At 30.3% G+C, this 27,385-nt stretch overlaps 3 protein-coding genes across 4 annotated transcripts; 1 reads left to right on the forward strand and 2 right to left on the reverse strand.

The window, feature by feature from the left end:
- Positions 1-8,192: 8,192 nt before the first annotated feature.
- Positions 8,193-17,255, reverse strand: LOC143178493 (sodium/potassium-transporting ATPase subunit beta-1-like). The gene is made up of 8 exons (XM_076377209.1): positions 17,120-17,255; positions 14,387-14,572; positions 13,296-13,412; positions 12,785-12,942; positions 11,581-11,676; positions 10,988-11,153; positions 8,300-8,389; positions 8,193-8,200 (listed from the first exon to the last, which is right to left on the reverse strand). The coding sequence occupies exons 1-8, from the start codon at positions 17,253-17,255 to the stop codon at positions 8,193-8,195; spliced, it is 957 nt and encodes a 318-aa protein (XP_076233324.1).
- A 1,338-nt stretch (positions 17,256-18,593) lies between these two features.
- Positions 18,594-20,836, forward strand: Ufd1-like (ubiquitin fusion-degradation 1-like). 2 transcript variants are annotated; one of them, XM_076376748.1, is made up of 6 exons: positions 18,594-18,722; positions 18,834-18,948; positions 19,023-19,177; positions 19,313-19,858; positions 20,024-20,145; positions 20,454-20,836. In XM_076376748.1, exons 1-5 carry the CDS (start codon positions 18,720-18,722, stop codon positions 20,090-20,092), a joined length of 888 nt encoding a protein of 295 aa, XP_076232863.1. In that variant the 5' UTR covers positions 18,594-18,719; the 3' UTR covers positions 20,093-20,145; positions 20,454-20,836. The 2 variants fall into 2 exon arrangements, with proteins under 2 accessions (XP_076232863.1, XP_076232862.1); XM_076376747.1 differs by having other exon boundaries at positions 18,623-18,948.
- On the reverse strand, positions 20,331-26,809 carry Cbp (sarcoplasmic calcium-binding protein). Its single transcript, XM_076376749.1, has 7 exons — positions 26,647-26,809; positions 26,424-26,577; positions 25,451-25,564; positions 21,394-21,561; positions 20,873-21,013; positions 20,698-20,778; positions 20,331-20,617 (listed from the first exon to the last, which is right to left on the reverse strand). Exons 2-7 carry the CDS (start codon positions 26,556-26,558, stop codon positions 20,471-20,473), a joined length of 786 nt encoding a protein of 261 aa, XP_076232864.1. The 5' UTR covers positions 26,559-26,577; positions 26,647-26,809; the 3' UTR covers positions 20,331-20,470.
- Between the last annotated feature and the right edge of the window lie 576 nt (positions 26,810-27,385).

Here is a 27,385-nt window from a genome sequence, read left to right on the forward strand (position 1 = left end):
TTGAATCGGTGAGCTGAGGAACAGTACAAATCCTGAAACTACATTTTTCGTTTATTAACATAGACGGTGAAAACCTTTTTGCACACGCAATAACAGTAAGTGTAAAGGTGAACGAATTTTGAGGTATTTGATCCCAACGTATAGAATAAAACCTTGATTAATTGAACTTCGATTATTTAAAATTTCTGTTATTTAGGACTGTACATATTGAGTATAATGACTATAAAAATATAGCAGGGTAGCGATTAAGGCTTAAAGGGTGAAGTAATAATAGTTTGGTGAAAAAAATAAAGCTAGTTATCAAACGGATGCTTCAGGTTTGAAAAGACTCAAACCTGAATCTTATCGAATCTCATCGAATCTTATCGTACTTTAAATAATCGATATCCGACTGTGGTTCTGTGCATTTTTCATACGTGGATTCCAAAGCCACGGTATATTAAGATTAAGTCCTTTTGTTTTCTGTTAATGCACTTTAGCTCTAGGGTCCAGATATAGTTTTGATATTATTTGAAAATGGCTAATTTTGGACTTGTACTGCTCTTCAGCTCGCAGATTTAATTATTAAATGTAGTGTGTATCCATACACTGTGAAAATATGTATAGCATTACAGTAGGACCTCCATTATCCGAAGTACTACGAAATCTGTTGGATGCCTGTGAATAATGAAATATACAATTTTACTTTCAACTGAGTAATGTATTTTTAATACGGGTACAACAATAAAAAAACTATGTAGACTAGGTAATACTTGTTGTCCGGGAAGATCTTGAGTAAAAATTCTGATCTTAGATATTTCTGGGTGCATGTACCTATTTATGGCTATAAGGCAAAACAATCTATATCACAATTTCAAAAAATTCGAGTTAAGGCCTTAATTGAGATCTACAATATAAGTAGAACTTATAATTTTAGACAGTATTGTAGAAAGAGGATTCTTTCTAAGAATTCTTTCACTTAAAAATTAGAGTTCAAGAAGACATAAATCCATAAGACAATATTGAAATTGAAAACTTTAAACGTCACTATCTCGAAAACAAAAACATATAGCTTTTAATTATGCCATTTTGCCTTACAACCACAGATGCATGATTAGTTTTTGGTGGGAAGATGAGGACCTTAATTTACAATTAATCACTAACTAAAACTACGACTTCTTTTTTCATTTGGAAAGTTTGCACAAACAGTGATCATTTAACTTCTTTTGAACGAACATCGCTTATCACATTGATCCTTTGTAAATTCAACGAAATAAATTAGTCATTAAACACATCCTTTTAATAGCTAGCTTTATATTCTTTATTAAATTAGTATCACATCATTCTTTAAGCTTTAATTAATGTCCTACTGTACCCTTGTTGCTATTACAGTTAATATGGGCATCCCTAAATATAAGAAATTTTGAATATTCGAAGTCCAGTTAATCGAGGTTCTGCAGTATTCCTATCTTTAACAGTATGTGAAAAAAAAAACAATAAAAAACCGATAAAAGGTAAAGAAAAGTATTGAAATGTAAATACAGCCAGATCTTCTTTTTCATAGGACTTTTTTATAGGATTCACATTTACACGGCTGTTTTAACGCCTTTTGTTCAGTCACATGATGTTTTTAGCATATGTTATTCTTATTTTTATAGGAGGTGGTTGATAACAGGTGTTAGAAACTCTAAGGAGTGATTCTATATTTTAAAATGAAACGAAAATCAAGAATGTATTTGTGCATTCGTTGCCTCGTTTCAGAGTTATTGTTGAGAAAATACTTAATTCGCTTGAAATATGTCTGACTTGGGACTTATTCTACTTATTTCGCTGTGTCTGATCTGGCTAGTACAAATTGACAATAGAATAAGTCGAAAGTCAGACACATTTCACGCGTATTTTATGCGTTTTCCCAACAATTAATAATTCTGAAACGAAGTCTTAAATACAGTTTTATCATTCTTGATTTTCGTCATACTTTATCATGTAGGATCACCTCCTAAAATTTCTGACACCTATCGTCGAACATCCTGTATACTGTATGTACTTCATACCAAAGAAACCGACAGAGACTTCAACAGTGACCCCATTAAGACACGAAATTTTCGTCAAGATTATTTTTGTACGATATTACAAAAGCTATATCGCTTAAGTTCATGGACATACTAAAAAAAGCGATATTATTAATGCACCAGAGAACTGATAATGCAAGCAAGTTTTCAAAATAATCACAGCAAATGTCTCAGTGGCTTATCCAGATAATTTAAATTCAGAAGGTCACAGAGTAGTTACAAAGATGCCGCTCGAAGTGTCATTTCTACTACCTCTTTTTTGGTGTGTCTTATGGCTGACTCATGCTTCGCCAACTACATGTAAGTGGGTAAGTAAATTCATACACAGTCAGTCTCCGTGAGTTTGTTCCCTATCAGCTACTGGTCGCATGACAGAATCATCGATCATATCTTATCGGACAAATTGCACGTTGCATCGAACACTATACGTAATGTCGAATAAAATGTTGATATCCCTCCTTTTTTCCTGGAGATTAATAAATACCATAATGCAAATTGTACAAGAATTAGTACGGTATATATACTAGAACTTTAAGCTATTTTAATTTAAGTAATAAGTGCAAAATCCTATACAAAAAAATTAACATTCAATTAAAACTTAAATTTATTTTGGGCAAAAAATATCACTCATTTTTTTCAGCAATTTTTCAATAACGAAAAAAAGTGACATTAAAGAAAAGCCTATAATTCTAACATTCAATCTACTAAGATAGTTTTTTAAATAACTGAAGCGTCCTGAAAAATACTATTACAATTCAGGAACTGATTTTTGTATTTAATATGTGACTGACAATTAACAGCACTCAAACTACTGTTTTTAAATCAATAAATTTTTAGATAAAAATGGAGATTTCGAGAGAATCATCTCATTTTTTGCTTCGAATAAATAGATCGAATAATGACAAATATGTAGTAAGAAAAACATGTGCCTTTGTTCGATAAATAAAAAAGACTATACAATAATACTAAAGTCAATCCTTAAAGTGACAGTAATTGGGTCTTTTATCCTATACATGAATCACTTTCTAGTCCACAATTTAAATCTATCCACTCCTACATAAAGATACTTATTATCGTAACGAATGAACAGAACTTCCCGTCTGTAATATTTTCATACAAGTATTTCAAAACTGTTTAAAGTTTACCACTGGACAAAATATTTCAGTTTAAAACTAAAGTAGACTAATATTGTAAAACAGGGAGATACACCGTGGTTTAATACGTTTTTCTTCTAGATGTAGGTATTTCGAAGATTTTAATGTCAACTCTAATTTTTGATAAGAATCCTAAGTACATAATTTTCTTACCCAATTACATACATACATATTTTATAAAAGTGAGATTTACAACACGTGGATGGTTCAAGGTCATTCAAGTTCATTTAATTCTAATCAAATTTCAAAGACTGTGAAGTAATTAAATGTTTACTAGTATTGAATGACAATAATGGTGTACCTATTATCAAGGTTAGCGTAATCTGTAATTACTTCTCTTCAAACTTAATTTAAAAATTTTATCCAAATTTAATTCAATGTAATTAAAAGGTTATGAATCATTAATAGGGAGCAGTACACCAATATTAATTCAAATCTTATCCAAACTCCAAGAAAGTACATAGTATGAAATTCATGGTATTCAAATTTCTCAGGTCTGTATTTCAAAATGTAAAACTGACCTGTAGTTATATGTAAAGCACGTATATGTAAATGAAAATTACTCAGAACATTGATCTTGACAATTTATCGCTCATTCGTTACAACAATGACATGACTCAAAAAGCAACTATTTTTAACTTTTAGTTATGTCATTGCTGCAGCAAATGAACGATGATATATCAAGAAGAGGTAATACGCCCTTCTATGTAGTTACCAAAAAAAATTAAAAAAGAATTAGAAAACTAAAAATAATCCTTGAATTAATTTTTCTCAAATAAACTTGTTATCTCAACTATTATGATCAAAATAAACATAAGTGAACCACTAATACGTTCTTGTCTTAAAGATTAAATCATAACTGCTGACGTTACATAAAAGTCTCACTTAGAAAATAAGTATAATTCCTTGTAAGTGCATTCATGTGACGAAATATTTTATCCATATTTCTGGAATGCGACCTTCAAATATTGGTAACATTGACTGACCTACGAAACAACTTATCAATTCTGTCCTCGCTTCATTTACTGAATTGACACGACTCGATGCAACACAGAATGGATCTACTTAACTCACGAACGTATTGGATTTTATCTCTAAGATTATGCAGCTACCGTACAAATCGGAAATACTCAAGGCCAGATTATTTTACGTGTCTTGTCACGAGGTGCACACGTAACGAAGATCATGTTGTGCTGTAAATTGAATTTCAAACATTCTGTGAAAGATGATACTTCGAGGAAGAACGTCACCGAAATTCAATGCTTTAAACTTTACATATTTACGAAAGCGGAAATATCCAAAATAGACAAAAGAAATATACAAAAATATACGAAAGAATTAAGAATATAAGTAAGGGAGAGCAGGGACAAACGTAACAATTTCGGTTTTTGACTCTATAAGTTTCTTTTCAGTTTCATATTTTTAAAATGGTCGTACACGATAGTAAATCTGAATTATTGAACAGCATAATCAAATACAAAAAAACTGGCAATATATTACACCAATTTTTTTAAGTAAATATTTCTTTAAAGTATGTCACTTTTTGTCCCTAAGGGTAGGGACAAAAATAATATGTGATAATATAAGGCAGGAACGATGATAATATCCTATTCAAGTTTAAAAATTAAATTTAGTGATAGAAAAAATAACTTTAAAAAGTATTTGTACTTGTTTTGAAGGTAAAGATAAGTATAAATATCAACATAAATTTAATATAGATTTTTAAAAAGCCAATCCACGATTTGTTTTTCTTTTACGAATGTTGGACATTCTGTAAACATTAATCCCGTATTTGAAGATCACGTTTAAGAACTTAATAAGTTCATTTTTGTCGATTTTCTGTTTTTTATATCGTATGATAGCTACAAGAGAATGCTTCAATTGTATATCAAAGTTAAAAAGCTGAAAATCTTGACAAGCCCCAAGATATGAATAACTATTTTTATAATAGGTATACAGAGAAATAAGTTGACAAGTCCATGTGAACCAGGAGAATAATTGGATAAATCAACGAGAAACTCAAAGTTATTAAATAGTTTCTAATAATTGCATCGAAAAACATTGACTACGCTGATTATATGATTTGCTTTTATTATTTTGTAGTGTTCCTCTTCAAATTTCAAAATCGCTGGCCTGCAAAATTTAGGAAATGTGACTTAACAAATTCTTGCCTTAATAAATTTTATTAAAATAATATGTCAGGTAAAGTGAAGAGCATAGAAGACAGTCGCAAGTTATAGCATGTAGTGTCCTACATACTAATCTAACTTATAATTGTAACAACTTTTATATCTACCTATAAGTTTAATATTTATTGAATACAATATAAAGAAGTCAAAGTTTGGATTTTATGAAGCCAAAACAAAAGGATATGTAATTGAAATAGACCTTACAAGTTTACTTTCAATATACTATTTCAATAAAACGTTAAGATACGAAGAAGCGCTTATTATAACGTGTTGACAAAAAGTAAGGTGGAAGAAACATAATAATGACATACAAAGATGAAAGCAGAAAATTATTGGTCGATTGGTATTTGTTTTATAACGTTTGTTACATACGTTTGTTATAATGTTTGTTCTCCCCTACGATATATGTAACTATGAATTGCATCGACAATTATGAAAATGGTTTAGGTCAAAAATGAAAAAAGAATTAAATTTATTAGTTATTTGGCGTTGCTTCAACTTACATTGCAAAACAAATGATAAATTCAACTTTTTTTAGATTTTTCACTTAGTTACACTGCTTTCATAAATGATCGGAACAACAGGAAAAATATTTGACATTCTTCCACTCCACATATCTCTTCCGGTTTTCCTGCTTTCTCTTTTTATCATGGCAATCGTTTCTGAAATGCCCTGTCTTACTACATATTCAGCAAACCTTATGCTCTTCAAGTTTCCTCTTCCATGAGCTGCTAATAGAGGACATGGATTCAAAAATGGATTTCGATTTGTGTTATTCTATTTATATTCACGGATTCCTGCGCTGTGGTTTCCATCTTCAGGGTTTTGATAATAGCGATTATCCACCTAGAGACGTTGCTAAGCACAGATCTTTCTTCATTTCATCATTATGCAATACGGCGAAGAATCCAGAGGCAGCCAATTTAATCCGCACTTCCACAGGAAAATCGACAAACTGGATAGTACTAGCTTACAAGCCCTACATTTCCGCGGTTCCCAGCTCATCGTAATTATTTAAGTGTTATACAACATGATTTACAATAATTTGTACATGGATTATTCATGTTTTTAATATAATGCTTCCAGGCGTGTCTGTAGTACTACTGACCAGCCATGATTCTGTACTATTGATAAATAATCGAGAATTCTCTTCGACTTCCTGCGACTGTCTTCTTATTTTTCTGTAAGCACCAGTAGACCTCATACACGTACCTGGTGCTCAACAATATTAACGTGTATACTGCAGAGAAAACGTGTAAAGAATTACAGAAAGCATACACAGAAAATATGAATATAAAGTGCAAGTGATAATATTTAAAATATGAATCAAAGTTTCATATACATTCTATTTCTTTAATTATGCTTATGAAAACATAAAATTGCATCAAAATTCGCAGTCTATTAAGGTTATTTAGAGCGATGATCGTGTTAATCTCTTTATTATACTATGTTTTAATCTATACAGGTAAACGAAACTGTTCTATGTTAAAGTGAAGACAAATTATATGTACTAAAAGAATTATAGTCATAACTAAAATCGGGTCGCTCTGAGAGGGGGAATGGACTTTCCCTTTCCATAGGTCTGCTGTATCCTCCCATGCTCACCATCACACCTTTAGGTCCAGCACCTTTTAGTGTAACAGCCCCTCCTTGGTACATGTACGTACATATACCAAGCATTCTTTGCTTTTTATAGCCATCTTTTGGATGGATCTTTTACGGCGTGTGTCGAATAAACAATCGATGTCCAGCTGGTGAAAGCATAAGAAGGAGGGTCTGCAGTACCAAAGCTCTAAAGAAGTAGTGGTGGGTCTGGGAGAAAAATCTTTGTTAATAAGGTCATTGTACCTCTGTATATATTCTCCTAGTCCATAAGTTAGTTCTAAGTCTAGTCATAAGTTAGTATAGATTCAAGATTTGCTCAAAGGGTTTTTTGCGTTTTTCCCCCTTGACTCACACAATCTGTGATATAGAACGATTGAATATTTACTCTACTAATGCCCAAAATGGTATGTTTTAACTAAGAAAAAATATATCGTCTGTCTGAAAGTCTCGAAGCGTCCGAGCAATATGGCAATTATTCCAAAATCTGCTTGGTATTTTTTTTATTGTATTGTTTGTTGTACCACCTATGCTATATATTGTATTAACCTTCTCAATAAACATTTATAAAATGGCAGACCGAAGAAAAGGGAAAATCTGTTCTCTGTCTCAAAACGACACGATTTTAGAACCTACAACAGGTACATATACTGCATGAAAGGCAAGATTTGGTTTTTCTGGTTTCGTTTGTCTTTTTAATTGTTATGAAATTCTCATGTAAGAAATATAATATAATGTAACGAAAAGAAACATATGTACTTTGTATATTTGCCATTTTCAATTATAGAATTAAAGTTACTTATATATATATATATATAAAATAATGATGTTGAATCTTTTCTGACGATCATTATGCTGATGGATTTTACAGAATCACTTATGAACTGCGTTTACGATTTATTTTGCATGTCTGTAAAATATTTGATAAATTTAACTTAGCGACAAGAATTTCATTTCCAAAATATATCCGACGTTAATCTGTGTGGAGAATTTTGTCAGTGTTGTTATGTTAGGTACTATAAACATAATTATTGAATTCACTAACATTTCCTAAGGTTTGATTCTTGTTCAATAATACATTAAAAATGAGTAACAATACATAGTTCTTATACAAAATGTGAGTATTCGTTGTTAATGCTGCTTCTGTTGAATAAAAGAAGTAACTCCATTCATCGCATTACATCATTTCGATTCAATCAACTATCTGTATAATAAAATCCATATTAATATTTTATTTTTGAAATCACAAACATTGTATTTCGGTAATTATTTTCTTACAAGTTAACTTTTGCTTTCAACTTACCTATCATTATTTGAAAGTCCAAAGAATGGCGCGAATGTTGTTGAATATTAAATGCCCATAAATTGCATTCCACAGTAATCAGTCTGTTTGCTGAAATAAATCTATACTTACATATCGCACATGTACTTCAAAAGTAATACAGCTCAAAAAACGTAATTTTTTAATTGCAGCAATGAATCAATTTGACAAATGCACCTGTACTCATTATAAGAAGTTTAGTAGTTAAAGGTCAAAATTATGGAATTTGTTCAAAGAACACTTTAAATATAAATTACAAATTCTTTAAATAGCCAAAAGAAAATCATTTAATGCGAGTAACGCGTAACTATTTCGTAAACTAATTATTCAAGTAAGATTCCTACTTTCATTTAGTAAAATTTCTCTTTATGTCAATATTATGTATTTAATAATTCATTTTCTCTTAAACTCGTAAATAGTTTTTTGCTTCCCTTCAAAAACATACTTTTTCGTGTTGTTTCTCTTTTATAATACATGTACAGTATGTATAATAATTAACTGCACATTGTGTCAATATTTGTAGCTCGAGAGCCACGAGCTTATAGTGAGGAAGACGATAATAAGGTAAACCTAAATCCTAATAGTTCACTTTATAAATTTTTTGAAACATATAAGTGAGAGTATACGACAGCAAGACTCGTTTACTCGAAATAATTTTAAAATATGACTAATATAGGATAAGCTTATAATAGAGAAGTACGTGTACATTAGAGCTGTTTACATGAATACTTATAAGCAGGTTGCCCTCTTCCACTTTGCTGCTAATACTATGTACGTATACACATTCATATCTATTCATGCAATATTACGTGTGTAATCTACACAAGTGAATCGACGAGTTGAAGGACAGTACAAGTCCAAAAACCGCATGTTGAGGTATTTGATTCCAATGTATAGTTCTGTACATTTTACGTATCTGGAGTCCAGAGCCATAGTGTATTAAATCCACTTATTTTCTGTATGATTTAAGGGTATATTCTAGTACAGACGTTGATATTTTTAGACTTCTTTGGGAATTTTTGCACATGTATTTATCAATTTTTAAAGTATACGAACTATTTTTTTGCAAATGAAAATAATCAAACTTGAACGAGTTACGTGACCTTGCACAATGTTCTCGTCAACGTCACTGGTGAATATGATTTCAGCTGTTTTGTTAATCAGAAAGGAATGAATAAATAAGCATTTTCATTAGTATGGATGCGGCTAGTGTGAATCAAAATGAAGTAAAAATTTAAAAAATGAAAAAATGGCGGTACTCCAAAGCATGAATTTTAAATTTTTTAGATACTTTTTTGCACCTAGGATGTTAAAAGATTAGAAACAATTAAAATTTTTTTTCAAATTTTGGTTTACAACATAGTCCCGTCCATACTAATGAAAATCATTTTTCACAATCAAAAAATCCTTATGTCAGCTGAAGAGAATAATATTAGTTTGTTTAAAAACAAAGTTTAAAAAATGGTTAAAAAAGCATGGTTTCAAGAAAAAAGTATTTAAAATTTCAAACGACTACTTGCGAGCATTACGCTGCATTTAATCAAATTTCTCTGTTTTTATCAGTTTTGCAAATTTTACGTTAATACTTTAAAGGATCACTTTTGAAATCTGGGGTCCAGATATAGTTTTGAGATTATTATTTGAAAATGGCTAGTTTTGGACTTTTACTATTTTTCAACCCATGAATTCAAGTACTGTGCAGAGCTAGTAAAGTTGCACATGAGACACATGTTGACATTGAAGTATTTTTTTGTAAAGGAATACATCGATTCAATTAGTGGTTATGACCACTTTGGTCCAAAAATGCATCTACTATCTACATTAATAATAGAAAGTGTCCCAAAACTGATGGTACTAGCAGAAAGCAGGTGGAAAAGTCAAAAATATAGAATAAACTTTTTTGATATCGTGCTTCGTTTTCGAGAAAATTGACTTGGAATTATGGTTGGACCCAAAGGTACGGAAGTACAGTTTTGGGTGCTTGAAGAGTACACGGGGTAAAGGGAACACTCTCAGTCTGACAACTGACTGTCTCTACAGTGCGCTACAAACATTCCCCTTTCCCCATTTACCCCTCATACGCCTAAAAGTGTAGTTCAGTACACTTGTACTCGGTCAAAATTCTAAGTCAATTTTCTCAAAAACGAAGCATGATATCAAAACCCAAATAACACAGAGACATCTTAAAAACGTCTTAAAAATATCCAGTAAAGTTCTAAAAATGTCCAAAAGACGTCTCTGAGACGTCTGATGTTACAAATCAGTAAGTCTTTAGGACGTCCATGTAATGTGTCTTTAAGACGTTTTATAGATGTAAACTTTGCAAGTCTTAAAGATGTACGCTCTTAGATGTTTTTAAGACGTCTAAATCATGTCGTAAGACGTTCAGGCATAAAATGAACATAAAATAAATATCTTCAAAACGTAATGTGCTATCTGGGAAGCTTTTATTCTACATTTTCATTTTATTTCTTCATGTAGAATCACCCCCTTTTCGCTTGTACCATCAGTTCTAGGACATCCTGTACAGTTCCGCATTTTTTCCAAATGCAACCTTACCAGCTAGCTCTTTACAGTATGATATGTAGAAACAAGCAAAATACAGAACAGATTGTACACGTGAACAGCCCTAAAGTACATCTTGCTCAAAAAAATGTGGCTTTATCTTACGTGTTAAATTCTTGAATCGTAATGCAACAATAGGGGACAGATAACCTGGCTGGCCGGTGAATGGAAAATATTCAATAGGAAATCCAGGAGTTGGTATATATTCTATTTCTCCGATGTGTTCTTTATCGACATTGTTGGCTCCATCGCACGACAGCCAAACATAAAACTACAATTGCATAAATTTAAAGATTCTTTTCAATAGTTTAGTATAAAACATACAGAGTGTCTCTGATATACAAAGCAACAAGAAACAGAACAGGTGAATGGCAGAAATTTAGAAAATTGAAAAGACAATAAGGGCATAGTGATAGTGCTGTCATAACATGAAAAATTGAAGATAGCTCATGTGTGCTATCTATTATATTTGTCCAGGAGTGTATACCAAATAGCATGTCATGTGACATTTCTTATTTTACTTGAGCTTCCCTATTATCCTTATTAATATTTTAACGTACATCGATGACACCCTGTACGATTTCGTACATAAGTTTCAATTCCAAGAACATAATTTTGCGCTCCCGTTAGATGTCAAATGACCTTATTATCTATTCGAATAAATCTTGTCAGCTATAGTGCAAGTTGTATGCGTAAACCTTTCGAGATTGTTGTATCATTTTCTTCAAATTATCCGGCATGTCCGCTGGTAGTTGCGAAGATTGATTATAATATTTTGGTACCCAATCAAACCTCTGCAATACGGATTCAGTTTTACTATATCATCGGTTAAACTGATTCTTAATTGAATGGAGATTCTGAAGAACAGCAGAAGTCCAAAATTAGCTATTTTTAGTAACTTCAATACACTCTGGGTCTGGAGTCCAAATATCTGTGGTTGTAAAGTAAAACTACCTAAGTCACATTTTCAAAAAAGTCGAGTTAAGGTCTTAATTGAGATTCAAAATATAAAATTTATATTTGTAGAAAGGTAAAAGGTCATTAAAAGAAGTTATTCACTTCAAAATAAAGATTCAAGACGCAAGTCCATAAGACAGTATCGAAAGTGAAATCCTTAAACGCCAAAATCTTGAAAATGGAAACATGTGACTTAGGTCATTTTGCTTTATAACTACAGATATATGAAATGCATAGAACTATACATGGAAATTCAGTACAGTTAAACCTCGATTATCAGAACACCAGTTAACGAAACGATCGATTACGTTCGGATAATCGAATATTGTTAAGCAAGTAAGGAAAAGAAATATAAATACATCGGATATATTTTTATATATTACAACGTTTGTATTTTGACAATGCTGTCTCTTTTTTCTATGTTATCAACATAGATGACAAGTTTTTATCGTATATAAATTTTCACATTACCTATTACTTAGTATTTACTGACCACATTATGTTAGTAAATTTTATGCTGTCTTTATCAAAATGTTGGTGAAAGGGAAACGGGTTGTACTATCACTACAAATCTGATGAATTAAAAATATTAAAAAGTATCGCTCGGTTAGCAATTGAAAAAGATTGAAAAACAAACAGAAGGGTTGAAGAAAATTCTTAACTTTTTATTTAAAGGTTTGTACTTCTGTTTAATTTTGTTTGGCTTAGTTAATGTAAATATATTGCATAGTAGCGTTAAGTTAGCGATCTCTTTTCTTGCGAAAACTGACTTGTGTGAGTTATTCGATTAATTATCTGAAAAATTTGATTATCCTAACAACTCATGCCTCAATTGGTTCGGATAATCGAGGTTCTACTGTACATCAAAATGTGGTTTTTGAACTTGTACTGTTCTTCAACTCACCGATTTAGTTGAAAAATGGCATTGTTATACTCAAAGATTACCTTGTTAAATTTTATGAGGACACAAGGTTGTAAAGGTTTGGTATATCCATAAGGGGGTATACTGCACTGTCCAAGATCATTTATGTCAAAAAAACAAGGTTTCGTAACATTTCCAGGTATACAATTTGTATTATACTTTGATTTGTCTGTATTATATTCTGAGTTAGAAATAAAATTTGTTTTTATCATAAATAGAAGGAACAAATATATAGGGTAGAAATTATAAAGCGTTACAAACGAATATCTCAAAAAATATTGATTATAGTTCCATTTTTATAATTTCATTTGAAAAAATGGTCGTGACATTATTGTGACCTTGTCGTGACCTCACCTTTGCGCGTCCACTGGGAAAAATAAAATTCTCACTACATAATATTCTCTTCGGTGCTGAACAACTTTCATCTGAAACATTTTTGCGTATAATCAATATTTTTGGAGATGTTCGTCTGTTACGCTTTATAATTTCCACCATGTATGACTACAACCGTCTATTATAAAAATATGAAAATACCTTGTAGAAAGGCAGTCAAAGATTGAATGTGTCTTTTCGGTCTAGCGCTGTTAGTTAAGTTATTTACCGAAATAATAGGTGATATATCCGATATGCTATCTGGTTTAAAAACTATTCCTTTAAAGAAAATTTTATTCGACGTTTAATTTCAAACATTATTAGATATGAAACATTTCGTACATACACACACATCTTTTGAACTGAGAAAATAAATATAAAAATACAATTTTTATACTTAAATAATTTGATCAATTGATTTTAATGACCATAACATTATAATATGTAATGTTTATTCATTCTAATATAGGGTAACCAATTTTGTATAGTAAGTCCCACTTAATTAATATGTTATGTTTCCCGAATCATAGATACAATATTATCTATACAACTTTTTGTTTAAGTCGCAAGCTTAACGCTTGGAAATGTTAGAGCAATACAGCCATAAAAGTCTCAATCCAACAGAAATTTAGTGATTACGAACTTCGAGATCTCGTTTGAGTTAATTTTATAAGTACTCTGTTTCGCAGATTGCAAATAAGACACTGTTAAAAAAATCCAGAGGTGTAATTTTCTATTTCTTAAAAATATACCTTAAACTTTTGTAACTCAAACTACTTCTATGCTTTTTGTAGATTTCTTTTTTCATTTTTTTAAAAACAAATTACAAAATTTTTTTTTCTTTTAAAAAAAGTACATACAAATATTTTCGGCTATTTTACAGTTTCATTAAAATTGAAGATTTTTTAAAATTAAATGTAGCTTTAATCATGTTAACCTTATACATAAAGCTTTTACATTTTTCGTATGTTCTCTACACGCAACGCACCCTAGGGATATAGAAGGAATTGTTATTGAATTGGTATTGAATTGTTATTGTTATCTAACTTCAAGAGTATGTTGGTACCAATGTCACAGAATCGATGAAACGGAGCAACTTGGAAATTTACATTTCGAGTAGTTCCCTTGTTAGTCAAACGTATACAGTAGCAATTAAATGGGACTTACTTTAATAGAGTTTACCTTTGATCTGACATTGGTTGCGTCATTAAGTAATTACATCGTTCTTATTAACTGTATACGTATTCACATACCTGGACTGCCAAATCGCCAGGCTTGAAACATTGGAAAACTCCTTAAAAGAGTTTTGGGAGATACACCAGTATACTGGAAAAATGGTTTATCTAACTGAGAAACGTAATCTATACTAATCTTCATTTGAATTGCAAATATTGATCCCAAGACGGAAAAGAAACACAAGTAGAATATTCCTAGCTGACCTACAATATTAAATACATGTTTTCATGAATGACATTCATAATCTCCTCTTTAATTATAATAAGCTAATGACAAACGTAATTTAACGACTAATCATTTCCATTTTAGAAATTCGTAGGATCTGCTTATTCCCCATTTAGTAAGTGAAAGAATTGCAAGTATCGCGTGATAAGCTTAAATTCGCCACCCATGAGAAATTCATTAATTTATCAATAAAATCGATAAATAAAACTAATATAAGATTTGTAGAGAGAATGAACTTTGTTTGACAGTGTTTTAACCAAAAATTACAATATGCTGATTAATAATTAAAATTTTTATTAAACGCGACATGATTACGTAAAGAGTTCAAAATGATTTAAACAAAACTTTCTATTTTGTAAGACTTGTCTTGTCTCGTATGAAAATTTGGTAATAGGACAGACAATTCTTTCGGTTTGACTAGTGAACTCTGAAAAAGAATTCTCTTAGACCAAGTTGACAATCCCTTCCGCTACGATATGGGTGAAATTGGCTATACCAGGGGTACGCAATTTCGCCAGTTGTAGCCTTTTACTATTTGGTTCTAAACTGTAATTGAAAAATCCTTTCATGGATAATAATTTATTGTGGATGTCAAATAAAACTCTAAGCTTTATGAAACATTCAATAATTTCTCAACACGTGTATTTAAAAATATTATACAACGGTTTAAACGTTAACATGGCGAAATTGGGACCTACCTTACATTAGTACGCAAATAACATTGACTATTTAATAATCAAGTAAAATAACCGAGCAAGCAACAAATAAAATAAAAATATAATTTGAATACAGCGGTTTTTATAGCGATGCAAATGAGCATTCACTGCTCGTACACGTGAGACCACAGTGGGGAGTTTTATGATGTACTTGCATATGTAATCTTCCACAGAGAAGCGGGCGATCGCATGCGGGTGGTTACCCGCTGAGATATACACACAAAAATAAACTAAATGTTCCGAAAATAGCGTGCTACATAGATACTCGCGAGAAGCACACGTGCGGGTAGCGAATGCTTACTCACGTCATTATAAAAGTAGGCTGAAAAAATCTGGTCGAAACTCAGCCCGTACAACAAATCTGAGGTTTCGTTATATGAATTAAGAATACATTAGCGCACGCTTGACTTCTGATACAATTTTTTCACTTAAATTCCAATGACCCAGCCGTACTACTTATTATCTCTTCAGGATCAGTGTAATCCTAACCTATTGAAACCTATTCAAACTCGAGGTTTTGTTTGAATCTTGACTTGGTATGAAAACATTTTTTGAATTTAAGTTAATGGAACATAGTTTTGCACTGTTGTAGAATAAGAGTATCAATTACTGTGTGCTGACCAAGTCCTGTGCTTCCCTCCCCATATAGCACAGAGACGTCTTAAAAACGTCTAAAAGACATCCAGTAAAGTTCTAAAAATGTTCGAAAGACGTTCTTGAGAAATTCGATGTTACAAATCAGCACTTTATGTCTTTAAAACGTCTTAAAAGATATTTATAAGACGTCTTAAAGACGTCCAAATTACGCCAATAAGACGTTCAGGTAAAAATAGATGTCTTTAAGATGTCCATGCAGTTTGTCTTTAAGACGTACACTGATGGATGTTTTTAAGACGTCCAAATTATGTCATAAAATGTTTAGGCATAAAATGGACATAAAATGACATCTTCAAGACGTCGGGCGCTACCTGGGTCCTTCCTTCTTCATTTTCACATATGACAAAATATAACATTATTAAACTGAAAATATTTGATTTTATTAAAATAATTTAAATATTTTCGGTTATGTGTGATAATTAAAAGGGGGACACAGTAATCAGTCAGTACAGAGTAATTGGCACCTTTACCATTCGTTAGAATGTACTGATATGCAGAAAGAAATTTAAAATTCCAAATAACACCAGGATGTTTCTACAAAATAAAATAATAATATACGTAAAATCGTAGAATGTAATAGTTACAAGTCCCATGGTAGATCAAAAAACCGAAGATCATGAATCTTATTACTAAATTATATATTATACTTCGATTTCGTATTTTTCTACACGTTATCATACGCGTATAATTTTGATATTTGTTGGAATAAACAAATTTGATGCTCATATAAATGTGACTTTTGGCGTCGAATAAAAGAGTAAGCTAGCGCTATTATTTGTAGTTTCTACGTTGTACAGATTATATAAAATACATAATTGAGTTCGATTAGTTATTACTGTCTCTTGACAAAATGATCCTTTTTTTAGTTCTAAAAATACTTTTGTTTTGTTCATACTTATATTACATACGTATTATTAAATAAATACTTTTATTAATGCAACAGCAGTTAATAAATCAGAGATCCACAAAACCTAACAATATTTATATGTTTCGTTTATAAAATCATGCAAATATAATATTATTTAAATGTATGTTCTATATCGAAAATGCAAACAACGAAGAAAAATTAAAAGTAGGGTGAAGGTACAGGAAAAATTATTTAAAAATAAATAAATATAAAAAAATTTAATAATAAATCTTTGTTTACGTTACCCCATTCTTTCGCTGTTTTATCGAGGAATGCTTTTCGGTCGTTATCCCAGATAAATCGCAAAAAATTTCTAAGAGGTCCTAAATCAGGCTGAGGTTTCCTGCTTTCGTAATAAGCATCATCGTGTAGTATCACCATACTGAAAATTGTTTTGTATATTCAATCGGAAGATTATAAGAATAAGGTTAATGAAAAATGTTCTCTGTATTGAAGATAGTTATTCATACTTGACGTATAAAATTATAGAGGATGAGCTACGTATGTAAATGAGAAACTTTATTATCATGTAAAAACATACCTTATAATTAAGCGAATGAAAATGTGAACGATGATATCACGTGATCTTGGAAAAGGATGTGCGCGAAACCAATATCTCTTCAATCATTTTAGAAATCCTGAAACATGAATTGTCAATGAAACGAACATAATAAAATAGATTTTTTATAAAAAAATAAATAGAAAACTTTTTTTATTTTATCTAATCTTATTGTATATCTTTATTTATTGTATCGTGTATCTTTGATATAATCTGTGAAACATACTTGTGGTTATGTGACGAAATACTTGAAATTATGAATATATTTTATATTTAAGTAGAAAGTTAGAAAAAGAAATTATATGTAATAAAGCCTATATTTTTAAGTAATAAGAGTGAATGGAGGCGATAAATTTTCAAGCCTTGATATTCAACATTTTAAATATGAATAGTTCAGAGGTGTATGTAATTTATACCTCTGTAACTATTTTTTATTACTTTTATATAAACATATATTACTTCATTATTTTTATATACGTATTAATATTTGTAGTTTTTGACAAAAGTGTTAATCACTTCAAAACTTTTAAAATGTTCATAATGACTATTGTTTTACCTATTTTACAACGTTATCGTATAAATCTTTCTAATAGCTATCTCTCGAATAAAATAGAATTACAAACACTCACTATCCCTAATTCGAAAATAACATTTGATAATTGAGACTTTAAAACCTAAAAAAATCGACTAGATTCTGTCGTTTAATCGGATTTAAAGAAGCGGCTAATATAAATACCTTCAAATTGAAGTGGTTGATGACAATGATATAATGATCTCACGCGCATCTTTTCTGCGCCTCCCTTGGTTTAAGTGAAGGACATGGAAGGGGAATCACCTCGCTGCAATAACTGAATTATATACAAATTATATATTGAAAGACCATTTTTTCAATATTATTTTAATGTACAATGGTACCTAAAGCATAGTTTTATGATTATAAATAATATTCTATCTTTTGACACAACAAAAATAAATTATAGATAATTTGAAGGCTTTAGTGGATGTTAAATTATTTGTAATATCAAGTTTTATTAATAGTTTAACTAAATGTCGAAGAAATAATTCGTATATTTTACAATTTACTCTGTTATATGCAATAATACGCAATAGTCATTTAAACATGAAACAATGAGATTCAAGCAAGCGTATTCGAATCACCTGATCCTGCATGAGTTGTGTATATGTACGCACACGTCAAAGGCATAGTGTAGTCCAAATTCGTATGTTTATGAAAAATCCTATAACTCGTAAATTTCTGAAGGAGTATCGAGGCAAATAACGTAAACATGGTAAAAGAATCCTGAAGAGGGAACGGAAAATAAGAAAGGGATACGTCCGTTTGACGGGCTTTACATTAAAGTGAGGTTAAGTTATTTATGAAAATGGCTTTCCGCTTTCAGTTTGGGTTTAACATGTTCCCGGAGATTCCACGGCCTTTCAACACCCAGTACAAATGCTTCTCCGTGTCGATGTTACCTGGTACATACCGGCAAGACGTGGAACGAGGAGGAAAGAGTTAGTATAACTATGTCCAAGGCTTATTCCTTCATTGAATAAACAACAAATTATAAGTTGTTATTTGTTTTCAGTAATTATGCCACCGTCAGCTTTAGAACAACTCACAAGATTGAACATTAATTATCCAATGTTATTCAAATTGACTAATAAGAAGACTAATAGAATAACTCATTGTGGTGTTTTGGAGTTTGTCGCAGACGAAGGAAAAGTTTACTTACCTTATTGGGTAAGTAACAATTCCAAATATTTTATTATTTTAGACTTGAACGATTATACTTTGTTATGTTTTAAATCATTAGATGAAAGGTTTTAAATTTAAATTATTTTAAACAATGCTATACATTATATAATATGATTACAGATGATGCATAATCTTTTATTAGAAGAAGCAGAATTAATAAATGTTGAAAGCGTGTCTCTACCAGTTGCAAGATTTTCACGTTTTCAACCACAGTCAGAGGATTTCTTAGATATTACAAATCCTAAAGCTGTTTTAGAAAATGGGTTAAGAAATTTTGCCTGTCTTACAACAGGCGATGTAATTGCTATAAAATACAATCAAAAGATATACGAAATGTGCGTTTTGGAAACAAGACCTGGTCCGGCAGTTTCTATTATAGAATGTGATATGAATGTTGAGTTTGCACCACCAGTGGGATATGTAGAACCAGAGCAAGACGTTAAAAAAGAGGATGAGCCAGTAGATCTAGCAGATTTAATGCCTGCACCAGCTGGTTTTGTACCGTTTAAAGGAGAAGGTAATAGACTAGATGGCAAAAAACGTAAAGACTCTGCAACAAATACAGCTATAAATAAACCAACATATATTAGAGGAATACCAGATTATGATTACAAAATAGGAACTATTACATTTTTGCGTAATGTCAAACCTGTTAGTAATAAGGAGGTATGTAAAATACTATTTACTTGCTGTATGCAGTATTATACTCATTATGAACTGTGATTCTATGATGTTTCTATGTGTTTATAGTGAGTAAATACTGTATGTATACATATGTATAATTTAATTTACCATGAAATCAGTAACTTACATATCAAAAAATTGTTACAGACGAAAGACCAGGATCAATTTAAGGCCTTCACTGGTGAAGGTTTTTCTCTTAGAAAATCAAGAAAGTGATTAAAAAATTGTCAGTCTATTTATTTTTCTTATAATTACATACATTTGTAAAAGTGAGTATTTGTATTTGTTATTAAACTCTTGTACTTTTTAATATAAAATTGTCATAAAAACTCCTAAACCATCAAATACTTATTAGAATTTTTTTCTCACTAAATTTTGTTTCTTTTTCTTCGATACAAGTATATTTATATATATGTATTTTTTTTTTAAATTTAAAGTAAATTAAACGTGTATGTGCAGTATATGGTTTTAATTGATCGTATCAAAACTTATATCACTAAGTTAACCGTTTGACAAGTAAAATACAAAATTAATATATCATAGTTAATATAAAATATCTAAGTATCACAAGTTACAGGGTAAAGCATAAACGATTTAATCTACTAATGGACCCCAAAAATGTTTACTGGGTTTTGTTGAGTCTTCTGTCAAGAAAAAGTCACGACCCAGTGTTATAAATTCTTCAACACTGATTTTACCATCATCATTGGTATCAATATGACTGAAGGAAACAACTGCATGCTGCAATAAATATTTTAATTTAGTTGGTTCGTTTGATTAAGTTTTATTTTACTTGTTTTTATAAGAAACATGTTACTTACATCGTTTGTTAGACCTAAGCATTGAAAGAATAATTTAAATTCCTCTACAGAAATTTCACCGCTCTGATCTTTATCTACTGCCTATAAGTGTATATTTAACATTAGTTATAAAAAGAAAATAAAAGTATTTTTTCTAATATATACTGGTTTCAACAAATAAGTTTTTTATACTTACTTTGAATAAATAGGGTAAGAAATGATGACATTTCTTTTTCAATGAAGGATCGTTAAGAACGTGATGCATTTCTTCCAGGTATTTTTCAACACAAATAAGATTGTATGGACTAATTTCTCCCCATTGTTCTTCCCACATTTCCTATACACACAAAATTTATATGAATACATTTAGGGTATGTCCAATAAAATATAAAACGTTTTCTCAAAACTATTAGAGATTACAATTAATTTTTATTTTGAGATGCATTAATTAATTTTATGTGGTAAGTATCCTTTAAATATAGAATGCTACAAAAATTACTTCAGTATTTCAATAGTCTATTTAAAGATATAGTATTCATATTTGTAAATTTTTACTTTGTATAGATGTATTATGAACAAAGATTAGTTCCATTTATAAAATTGTAAGCATTTTGTTTTTAAATTGCTCTAAATATCAAAATACAATTGAGTCATTATTTTTAATAAATATCAAATTTCATTATCTTTTGTTGATAAAAAATATGTATAATTACTTACATTTAATACGTTTTTAAATTCAGCTTTAGCTTCTGAAGAAAGATGCCCTAAACTAGAAAATCGTTCTTCGAGTAGCATAAAGTCATCATAACTAATAACGCCGTCTTTATTAACGTCTAGATGGCTGTGCAAAGTTCGCATTTTCCTTCTCCAAAAATTCGACTGTCCCTAGAAAATTAAAGCAGTGTTATTGTATCATATCGATTATCAAAAAACTATTTTATAAATGTTATCTTTGTTGAAAAAATACATAAATATGAGAAAAAAATTATTTGTAACATATTAAATTACTCGACAATCACGTTTTGTTATTATTGTTAGACAAATTTAGTAACACAGGTACAATACACATAAATATCTATTGTAAAAAGTATTCAGTTGATAGGAAATCCACAAGACATTTTTTTAAATGTATTTTTCTGTTCCAACTAGAACTCTAGCAAAATTGTCTAATAATTCTACAAAGAGTTAAATTGGATAAACGCAATAAACAGTTGCCAGCATCATTGGTGAAAGTTGTTTTCGTAATATACACTTATCGTATGAGGTCGGGGCGTACGACATGCCACTATCCTGGAGTTTAAATTTCGCGATGAAATCAACTCATTTGATTCTGATCACGAAGCTGTTTACGAATGCGTGTTAAATACTAAAAAGTCTAGGAATTGTTGTCTATATTTATTTCCCGCATATAATTGATTAAGTCTTGACTACTAAATTATTTTCGATTTAAATATTTTGTATTCACAATTTAAATAACTGAAACGTGTTAGTTTTACAATAAAAACGTTAGTTTTCGTTTAAATAAAATCTGTATATACGATTTCTCTTTTTATTTTTGATTCATAATGCTTACAGTTAATAATTAATTTTTTTGTAACACAGAATTTTTAAAACTTCATACGCTTGTACTATTTGTGTCTCATGAGAAGTCCTCTGGAAACCATTAGGAGCAATGCTTTCCAGAGGACTTCTCCTGGAACACGAATAGTACATTCTGCATTATACTATTGTTTTAGTTGCAACTCGTCATTTACTTAGGTAATTTCAGATTTAAAAGATTTTAAATTATTGAGTCCATGAGACTAATTTATGTTAGTGTCGCTACATTACAAGGTATCAAAAAACAAAGTATTTATATTTAGTATTCAATAAGACAAAAACTGATGCTTAATTCTCAGAAATGACCTTCTAGTGGACCGTAACAAAATTTGTATTTGAAAATAATGGACCGCGGAAGGTAGTGACCCTGTTCTATAGTCAAAAATGTCAATGCTGGGTCATCGATGGATACAGCGAATTCATAAAGTAAATACATGTATGTATATATGAAATTTTATAGAAGCTACAGTAATTTCATTTTTATAGGTGTACTTATTTTTTATGTACAAATTCTTTTTACTTAAATGCTAAAACTGAATAACTTTATGAAACAAAAATTAGAGTTGTAAAAGAATAAAATGATATAATATTATATTATAAATAGATTTTAGATTATAAAATCACAAAGACCAAAAATGGACATATGTATAACGTTTGTACATTAAGCCATCGATATGCATGTAACGAATTATTTCAAAGCTAATTAGTTGTGTCTTTGAGATATTGTATCTTTTATTAAGAAATTCAAATTCATCAGGATGGCTTTCGAAATATATTAAACGTTATTTATAACAGTTACATATACAGAGTGTTCCCAAACATATGGGACATACTTGGAGGATAAGTTCCACATACCTAAACAATGAAAAAAGTTAAAATGCACATACGACCGAAAATACATAGCTCTTTAGTTACACGCTATTTTATATTGCATCGTTACGATATGTCTGACTTCGTTGTTTGTAATTGGAAAAAAAAAATATGATCGCAACGAAATCGTGCGTCAAAATATCGCTCGTGTGCATTGGTCCTTAAGGTCCTATTAGACCCAGGAATATTTCAACCCCTTGAATGAATTGCACACAGTGATAGTCTTTCTTCATTGTTTTCGTGTCTAGAACATAGCCTCCAAAAATGTTCCACATGTTTGGAAACACCCTGTATATGTACTTATGCATAGTGATTTTGCGATTTTTGAGAAGTTTAACATTAATCGCATGTTTGGGTTATAAATTAATGATTGTACAAAAAGCTAAGTCTAAAAATGCATTTTTATAAGTATCTAACATTATTATAGTAATAATAATTATTATAGTAATATTAATGTTATATATTATTATTATTATAGTAATAATAATGTTATAGGACATAATATAATAGCAAAGTTTGTTTAGTTCTAATTACTTTTGATGGATTTTCGATGTTAACTACTTATTCACTTATTGACTTATTGATAAATCCCTGCCAGTTTCACAGTTCCGAATTTTCTGTGTCAATTGCACACATAGTATCCTATAGGGCGTTCCAGAATCGGTCGCAACAACCGAAAAGGTGTTGGTTCTACATAAAAAAATCAGTTTTGGAAATGTAAAATAAAATTTGTTGAAAATTAAATTTGAATTATGTCTGTGTATAAATATATTAATGTAATTTTTAGAAACTTGAGGGGTACATAAAAATAAGGGAAACATTCGTCAGAAGTGTGTCCCTTGCCTCTTCACACTTCTCAAGCGTCTAAAACTGCATCGACACATGTAGCCTGCAATGTGTGCCTTTCTCAAAATTTAATATCAATTTTTCTAAAAATAAAACGCGATATTGTAAAATTTACTTTTATATTTTTAATTTATACTTTATTTACATTATATGCAATTTAAAGAATTTATTTTCGTCTCAAATTCACAGAAGGAAATATCGTTGTAATTAATAACTCCACTTTAAATAAAGAAATGAGAAATGCTTCTAAGCATATATACAAAAGACAATAAACAGCAGTGACATATGCGCTCGTGTAGAACCTTACGTAGCAGTTGCGCAATAAATAATATGGAAATTTATTCATATAGATTTACAATATGTATGAGTGTAAGTATGTGTATAGTACGTAGCTATATCGAATACGAATCATAAGTCAAACACCAGTTCATAAAATGTAATTGTTTTTTTAATAAGGATTTACTAATGATATTAACGAGGTTGTACAGCCATGTTATTCTCGTTATATTAGAATTTATGTATATCACTGATCTATATTATCGATTTGTTAAGTAACTGTTTATCTCATAAAACAAAATTCTAAAGGATTATTTTGAAATTGCAAAATACGTATAGTTTAAATTTAAAAATGTTTGAATAATAAATAGGCATAACAAGGGTATCAGTAGGTGTAATTAATCTATTTTTGAATAAGATGTTCACTAATATTAAGAATTAGTATTTTTATTGCAAGTGAAAGACGCGAGAAAAAATGGGGAAAGAGTACAGCAATAAGAAATAAGCACCATAGTCCAAATTATTTATCAAAAATCATAGTAAACTTCGAATTATGTAAATATTTCTAAATTCTTCTAATAAAAGATTAATTACATAAAAGTAATTGTTAAGATGAAGTGCCACACCACAGAAATATTTGAAGTGATGTAGGGGTCAAGAATGTAAGGCAATGATAACATAATACAAATTTAAACGGAACTAAAGATTTCAGGAGTTATTTATAAGTGCATTCGAAACAAATCAAAATTTCTTATCCCGTTGTATTTCGTTTCAAGTTTCACAAGATTTTGTTTTTGTTCCAAATAAAAAATTATTATTAATACGTCTTCTGTTAAAAAGTAAATTACTTTCTTATGGGGCGAACGAATGTTCGTTCTTCCACCACTTCAGTGAAATTCCAGTAACACGAGCATTTCTTCATTCATTTATCGATTTTAGACATGCATAATAATGGAATTTTGCTGAAATGGGAAAAGAACGCCATTCACTCGCTTAGTCTAAACTCTAAACGCACCACTAAATTCGAAAGTATCGTCAATTTTGAAATAAATTTAAATTGCATCTTTTCACATTTTTTCGTGGTATCGAATCATACAAAAATAATAACGTAAAAGCGCAAAAGCAGAAGTAAATACTAAAATATTATCATGAACGAAGGTATTCATAAAAAATAGCGTCTTACTCTTTCTTCATTATCTGAGTCGCTATCGCTGTCTTCTTGACTGCTCGCAGACGTTGAGACTCCGGTATGGTGAACGCTTCTTTTGCTATACATTCGTCGTGCAATTTCGTGATACTGTAACAAAAGAAGAAATACATTATATGTATTGAACCCCATACTTCACATGAAAAATTCATAACTGTTGCATTGGTTTACTATCAGTCTAACTGTACAATAAGGAACAATATCTGTAACTGTATAGTATAGAACAAGTCTAGTTCATGCAAGTTCAATGAACTATGTCATACGTGTCTCGTACACCGCATAGGTATAGCGAATTTCAAGACAGGCGGATCTACACAATAACCGGTCCAAATGTAAAATGTGCACAAAAAAATTTTAAACATGAATAATGTGACAAGCGTGAAGGTGCCTTCGATTATAAGGTTTTAAAAAGTTTCTCCAACGTTTTCCATGAATATATACGCTTGAGTTATAAATAAAAAACATTTAAAAGGAATTATAAATATTGCAATAGTTTGAAAATAAAGGAGAGCATAATAAAGACTTGTAAACATACAGATTAGCAAATTATTAATTTTTAACATAAACTTACATCGGAATTAGTACATCATTAAAAGAATATTATTTTTGCGTATATTTAAATTAAACGAGAAATAACACTATTTTATAGGTAGTTGAAGCGACATTAAACTTTTAGAAAAAAATTATGTAAGTTATTTTTATTTCTACCTTCGTATAGTCTGTTGAAATAGATCGTGATCTTTATCTGTGGGTGAAAAGTTCGAAGATATGAGATATGTACCCCATGATACAGTAGTAGGTCTGAATTGAGCATGGAAGCTTTCTAACAATGCCAGTTGTAATAGTCGTAAAACAGATACTAATCCCTTCGTAATATCTAATTTTCAATATTTTAACGATAGTCTTAGGATAAATTGCATTACTTTCCAATATAGGCAAGAAAGTTTACCTGATACTTTTTGTTTAATTGGTCGTTGTTTTTCGCCACCTGCATTACTCCATTGTACAAAGCAGTAGATCTTCTTTCAAGGAATCCATTCGTAGCCACAAACCGTAAACTTGTTCTCAATATTGTTGTCGCCATGTTGACTTAAACTATAAAGCTATATTTTTCGCTTATAATATAGGTATGTTAAAAATAACAAACAAACATTCACTTTCTTTTCACGCACCTAGATACGTCTGAAACCAAACTCTGAAGGGAAGAAGAATACCGGGCCCCTTTTGATGGGTCGACTAACAGCTCCCCACTTTGTACATTACGCATGCGCTAATACGATTCCGTCCCCCTTTTCTTGCTTTCTCACAACTACGAGCGTTTCTACACGTTCTGTTCTTTTTGGAGATAAAAAATTTAATGTCTACACAGATAAAAGAATCCCAAGAAATACGTAAAGACAGATAAATACTAATAGATGAAACTGTAACATGAACTGTGAACATCTTAACGTGAATCTGCGTAATCCTCTTCCTTTCCTTTTGTCATTTCAATACATACAAAAACTGTAAAATAAAATTCTATTACAGATTCTACCAAACATTAATAAAACGTTTTATATAACAATGCATGCTGCAAATGCACTCTGTTTATGTTCATTACCTAAGTAGATGTTTCAATTCAATTCGATTTGTAGTCATTTAACTATATTTAAATTCACTCATGAATACACAAATTATGTATTCGAAAAACGGTTTTTGAATTAATAATTTTAAGAAATACTTCAATGTCTTAGAGATTCATTAGATGAAAAAAGTATTGGGTCTTTATTTACTACGCCTATGGCTAGACTTATCAATCATGGTATAGCGTGAAATGATTCGGTGTCTGCGATTGTATTAAGAGTAAATAAAGCTGTGAACCTCGGCTAGGAAATAAACGAATATGTAAATGAAAGATTACATATAAACGTG

The sequence above is a fragment of the Calliopsis andreniformis genome, chromosome 4, assembly GCF_051401765.1.
Source record: "Calliopsis andreniformis isolate RMS-2024a chromosome 4, iyCalAndr_principal, whole genome shotgun sequence".
In the NCBI taxonomy this organism is placed as follows: Eukaryota; Metazoa; Arthropoda; class Insecta; order Hymenoptera; family Andrenidae; genus Calliopsis; species Calliopsis andreniformis.

Bases quoted from the DNA above. Each gene is read 5' to 3' on its own strand.
- Cbp (XM_076376749.1), bottom strand. From the start codon at position 26,558: ATGGCGACAACAATATTGAGAACAAGTTTACGGTTTGTGGCTACGAAT. The intron at 21,014-21,393 runs GTAAGTAATTAT...TTGTGTGTATAG, and splicing joins AATTTAAAAACGTATTAAAT to GAAATGTGGGAAGAACAATG. The intron at 20,618-20,697 runs GTAAGTAACATG...TATTTATTGCAG, and splicing joins GCTTAGGTCTAACAAACGAT to CATGCAGTTGTTTCCTTCAG.
- Ufd1-like (XM_076376747.1), top strand. From the start codon at position 18,810: ATGAAAATGGCTTTCCGCTTTCAGTTTGGGTTTAACATGTTCCCGGAG. The intron at 18,949-19,022 runs GTTAGTATAACT...ATTTGTTTTCAG, and splicing joins CGTGGAACGAGGAGGAAAGA to TAATTATGCCACCGTCAGCT. The intron at 19,859-20,023 runs GTATGTAAAATA...AAATTGTTACAG, and splicing joins AACCTGTTAGTAATAAGGAG to ACGAAAGACCAGGATCAATT.
- LOC143178493 (XM_076377209.1), bottom strand. From the start codon at position 17,255: ATGGTGATACTACACGATGATGCTTATTACGAAAGCAGGAAACCTCAG. The intron at 14,573-17,119 runs GTAACGTAAACA...TTAATATTGTAG, and splicing joins TAAAACAGCGAAAGAATGGG to GTCAGCTAGGAATATTCTAC. The intron at 12,943-13,295 runs GTATTTTCATAT...TTTCTAACTCAG, and splicing joins TTTGACTGCCTTTCTACAAG to AATATAATACAGACAAATCA.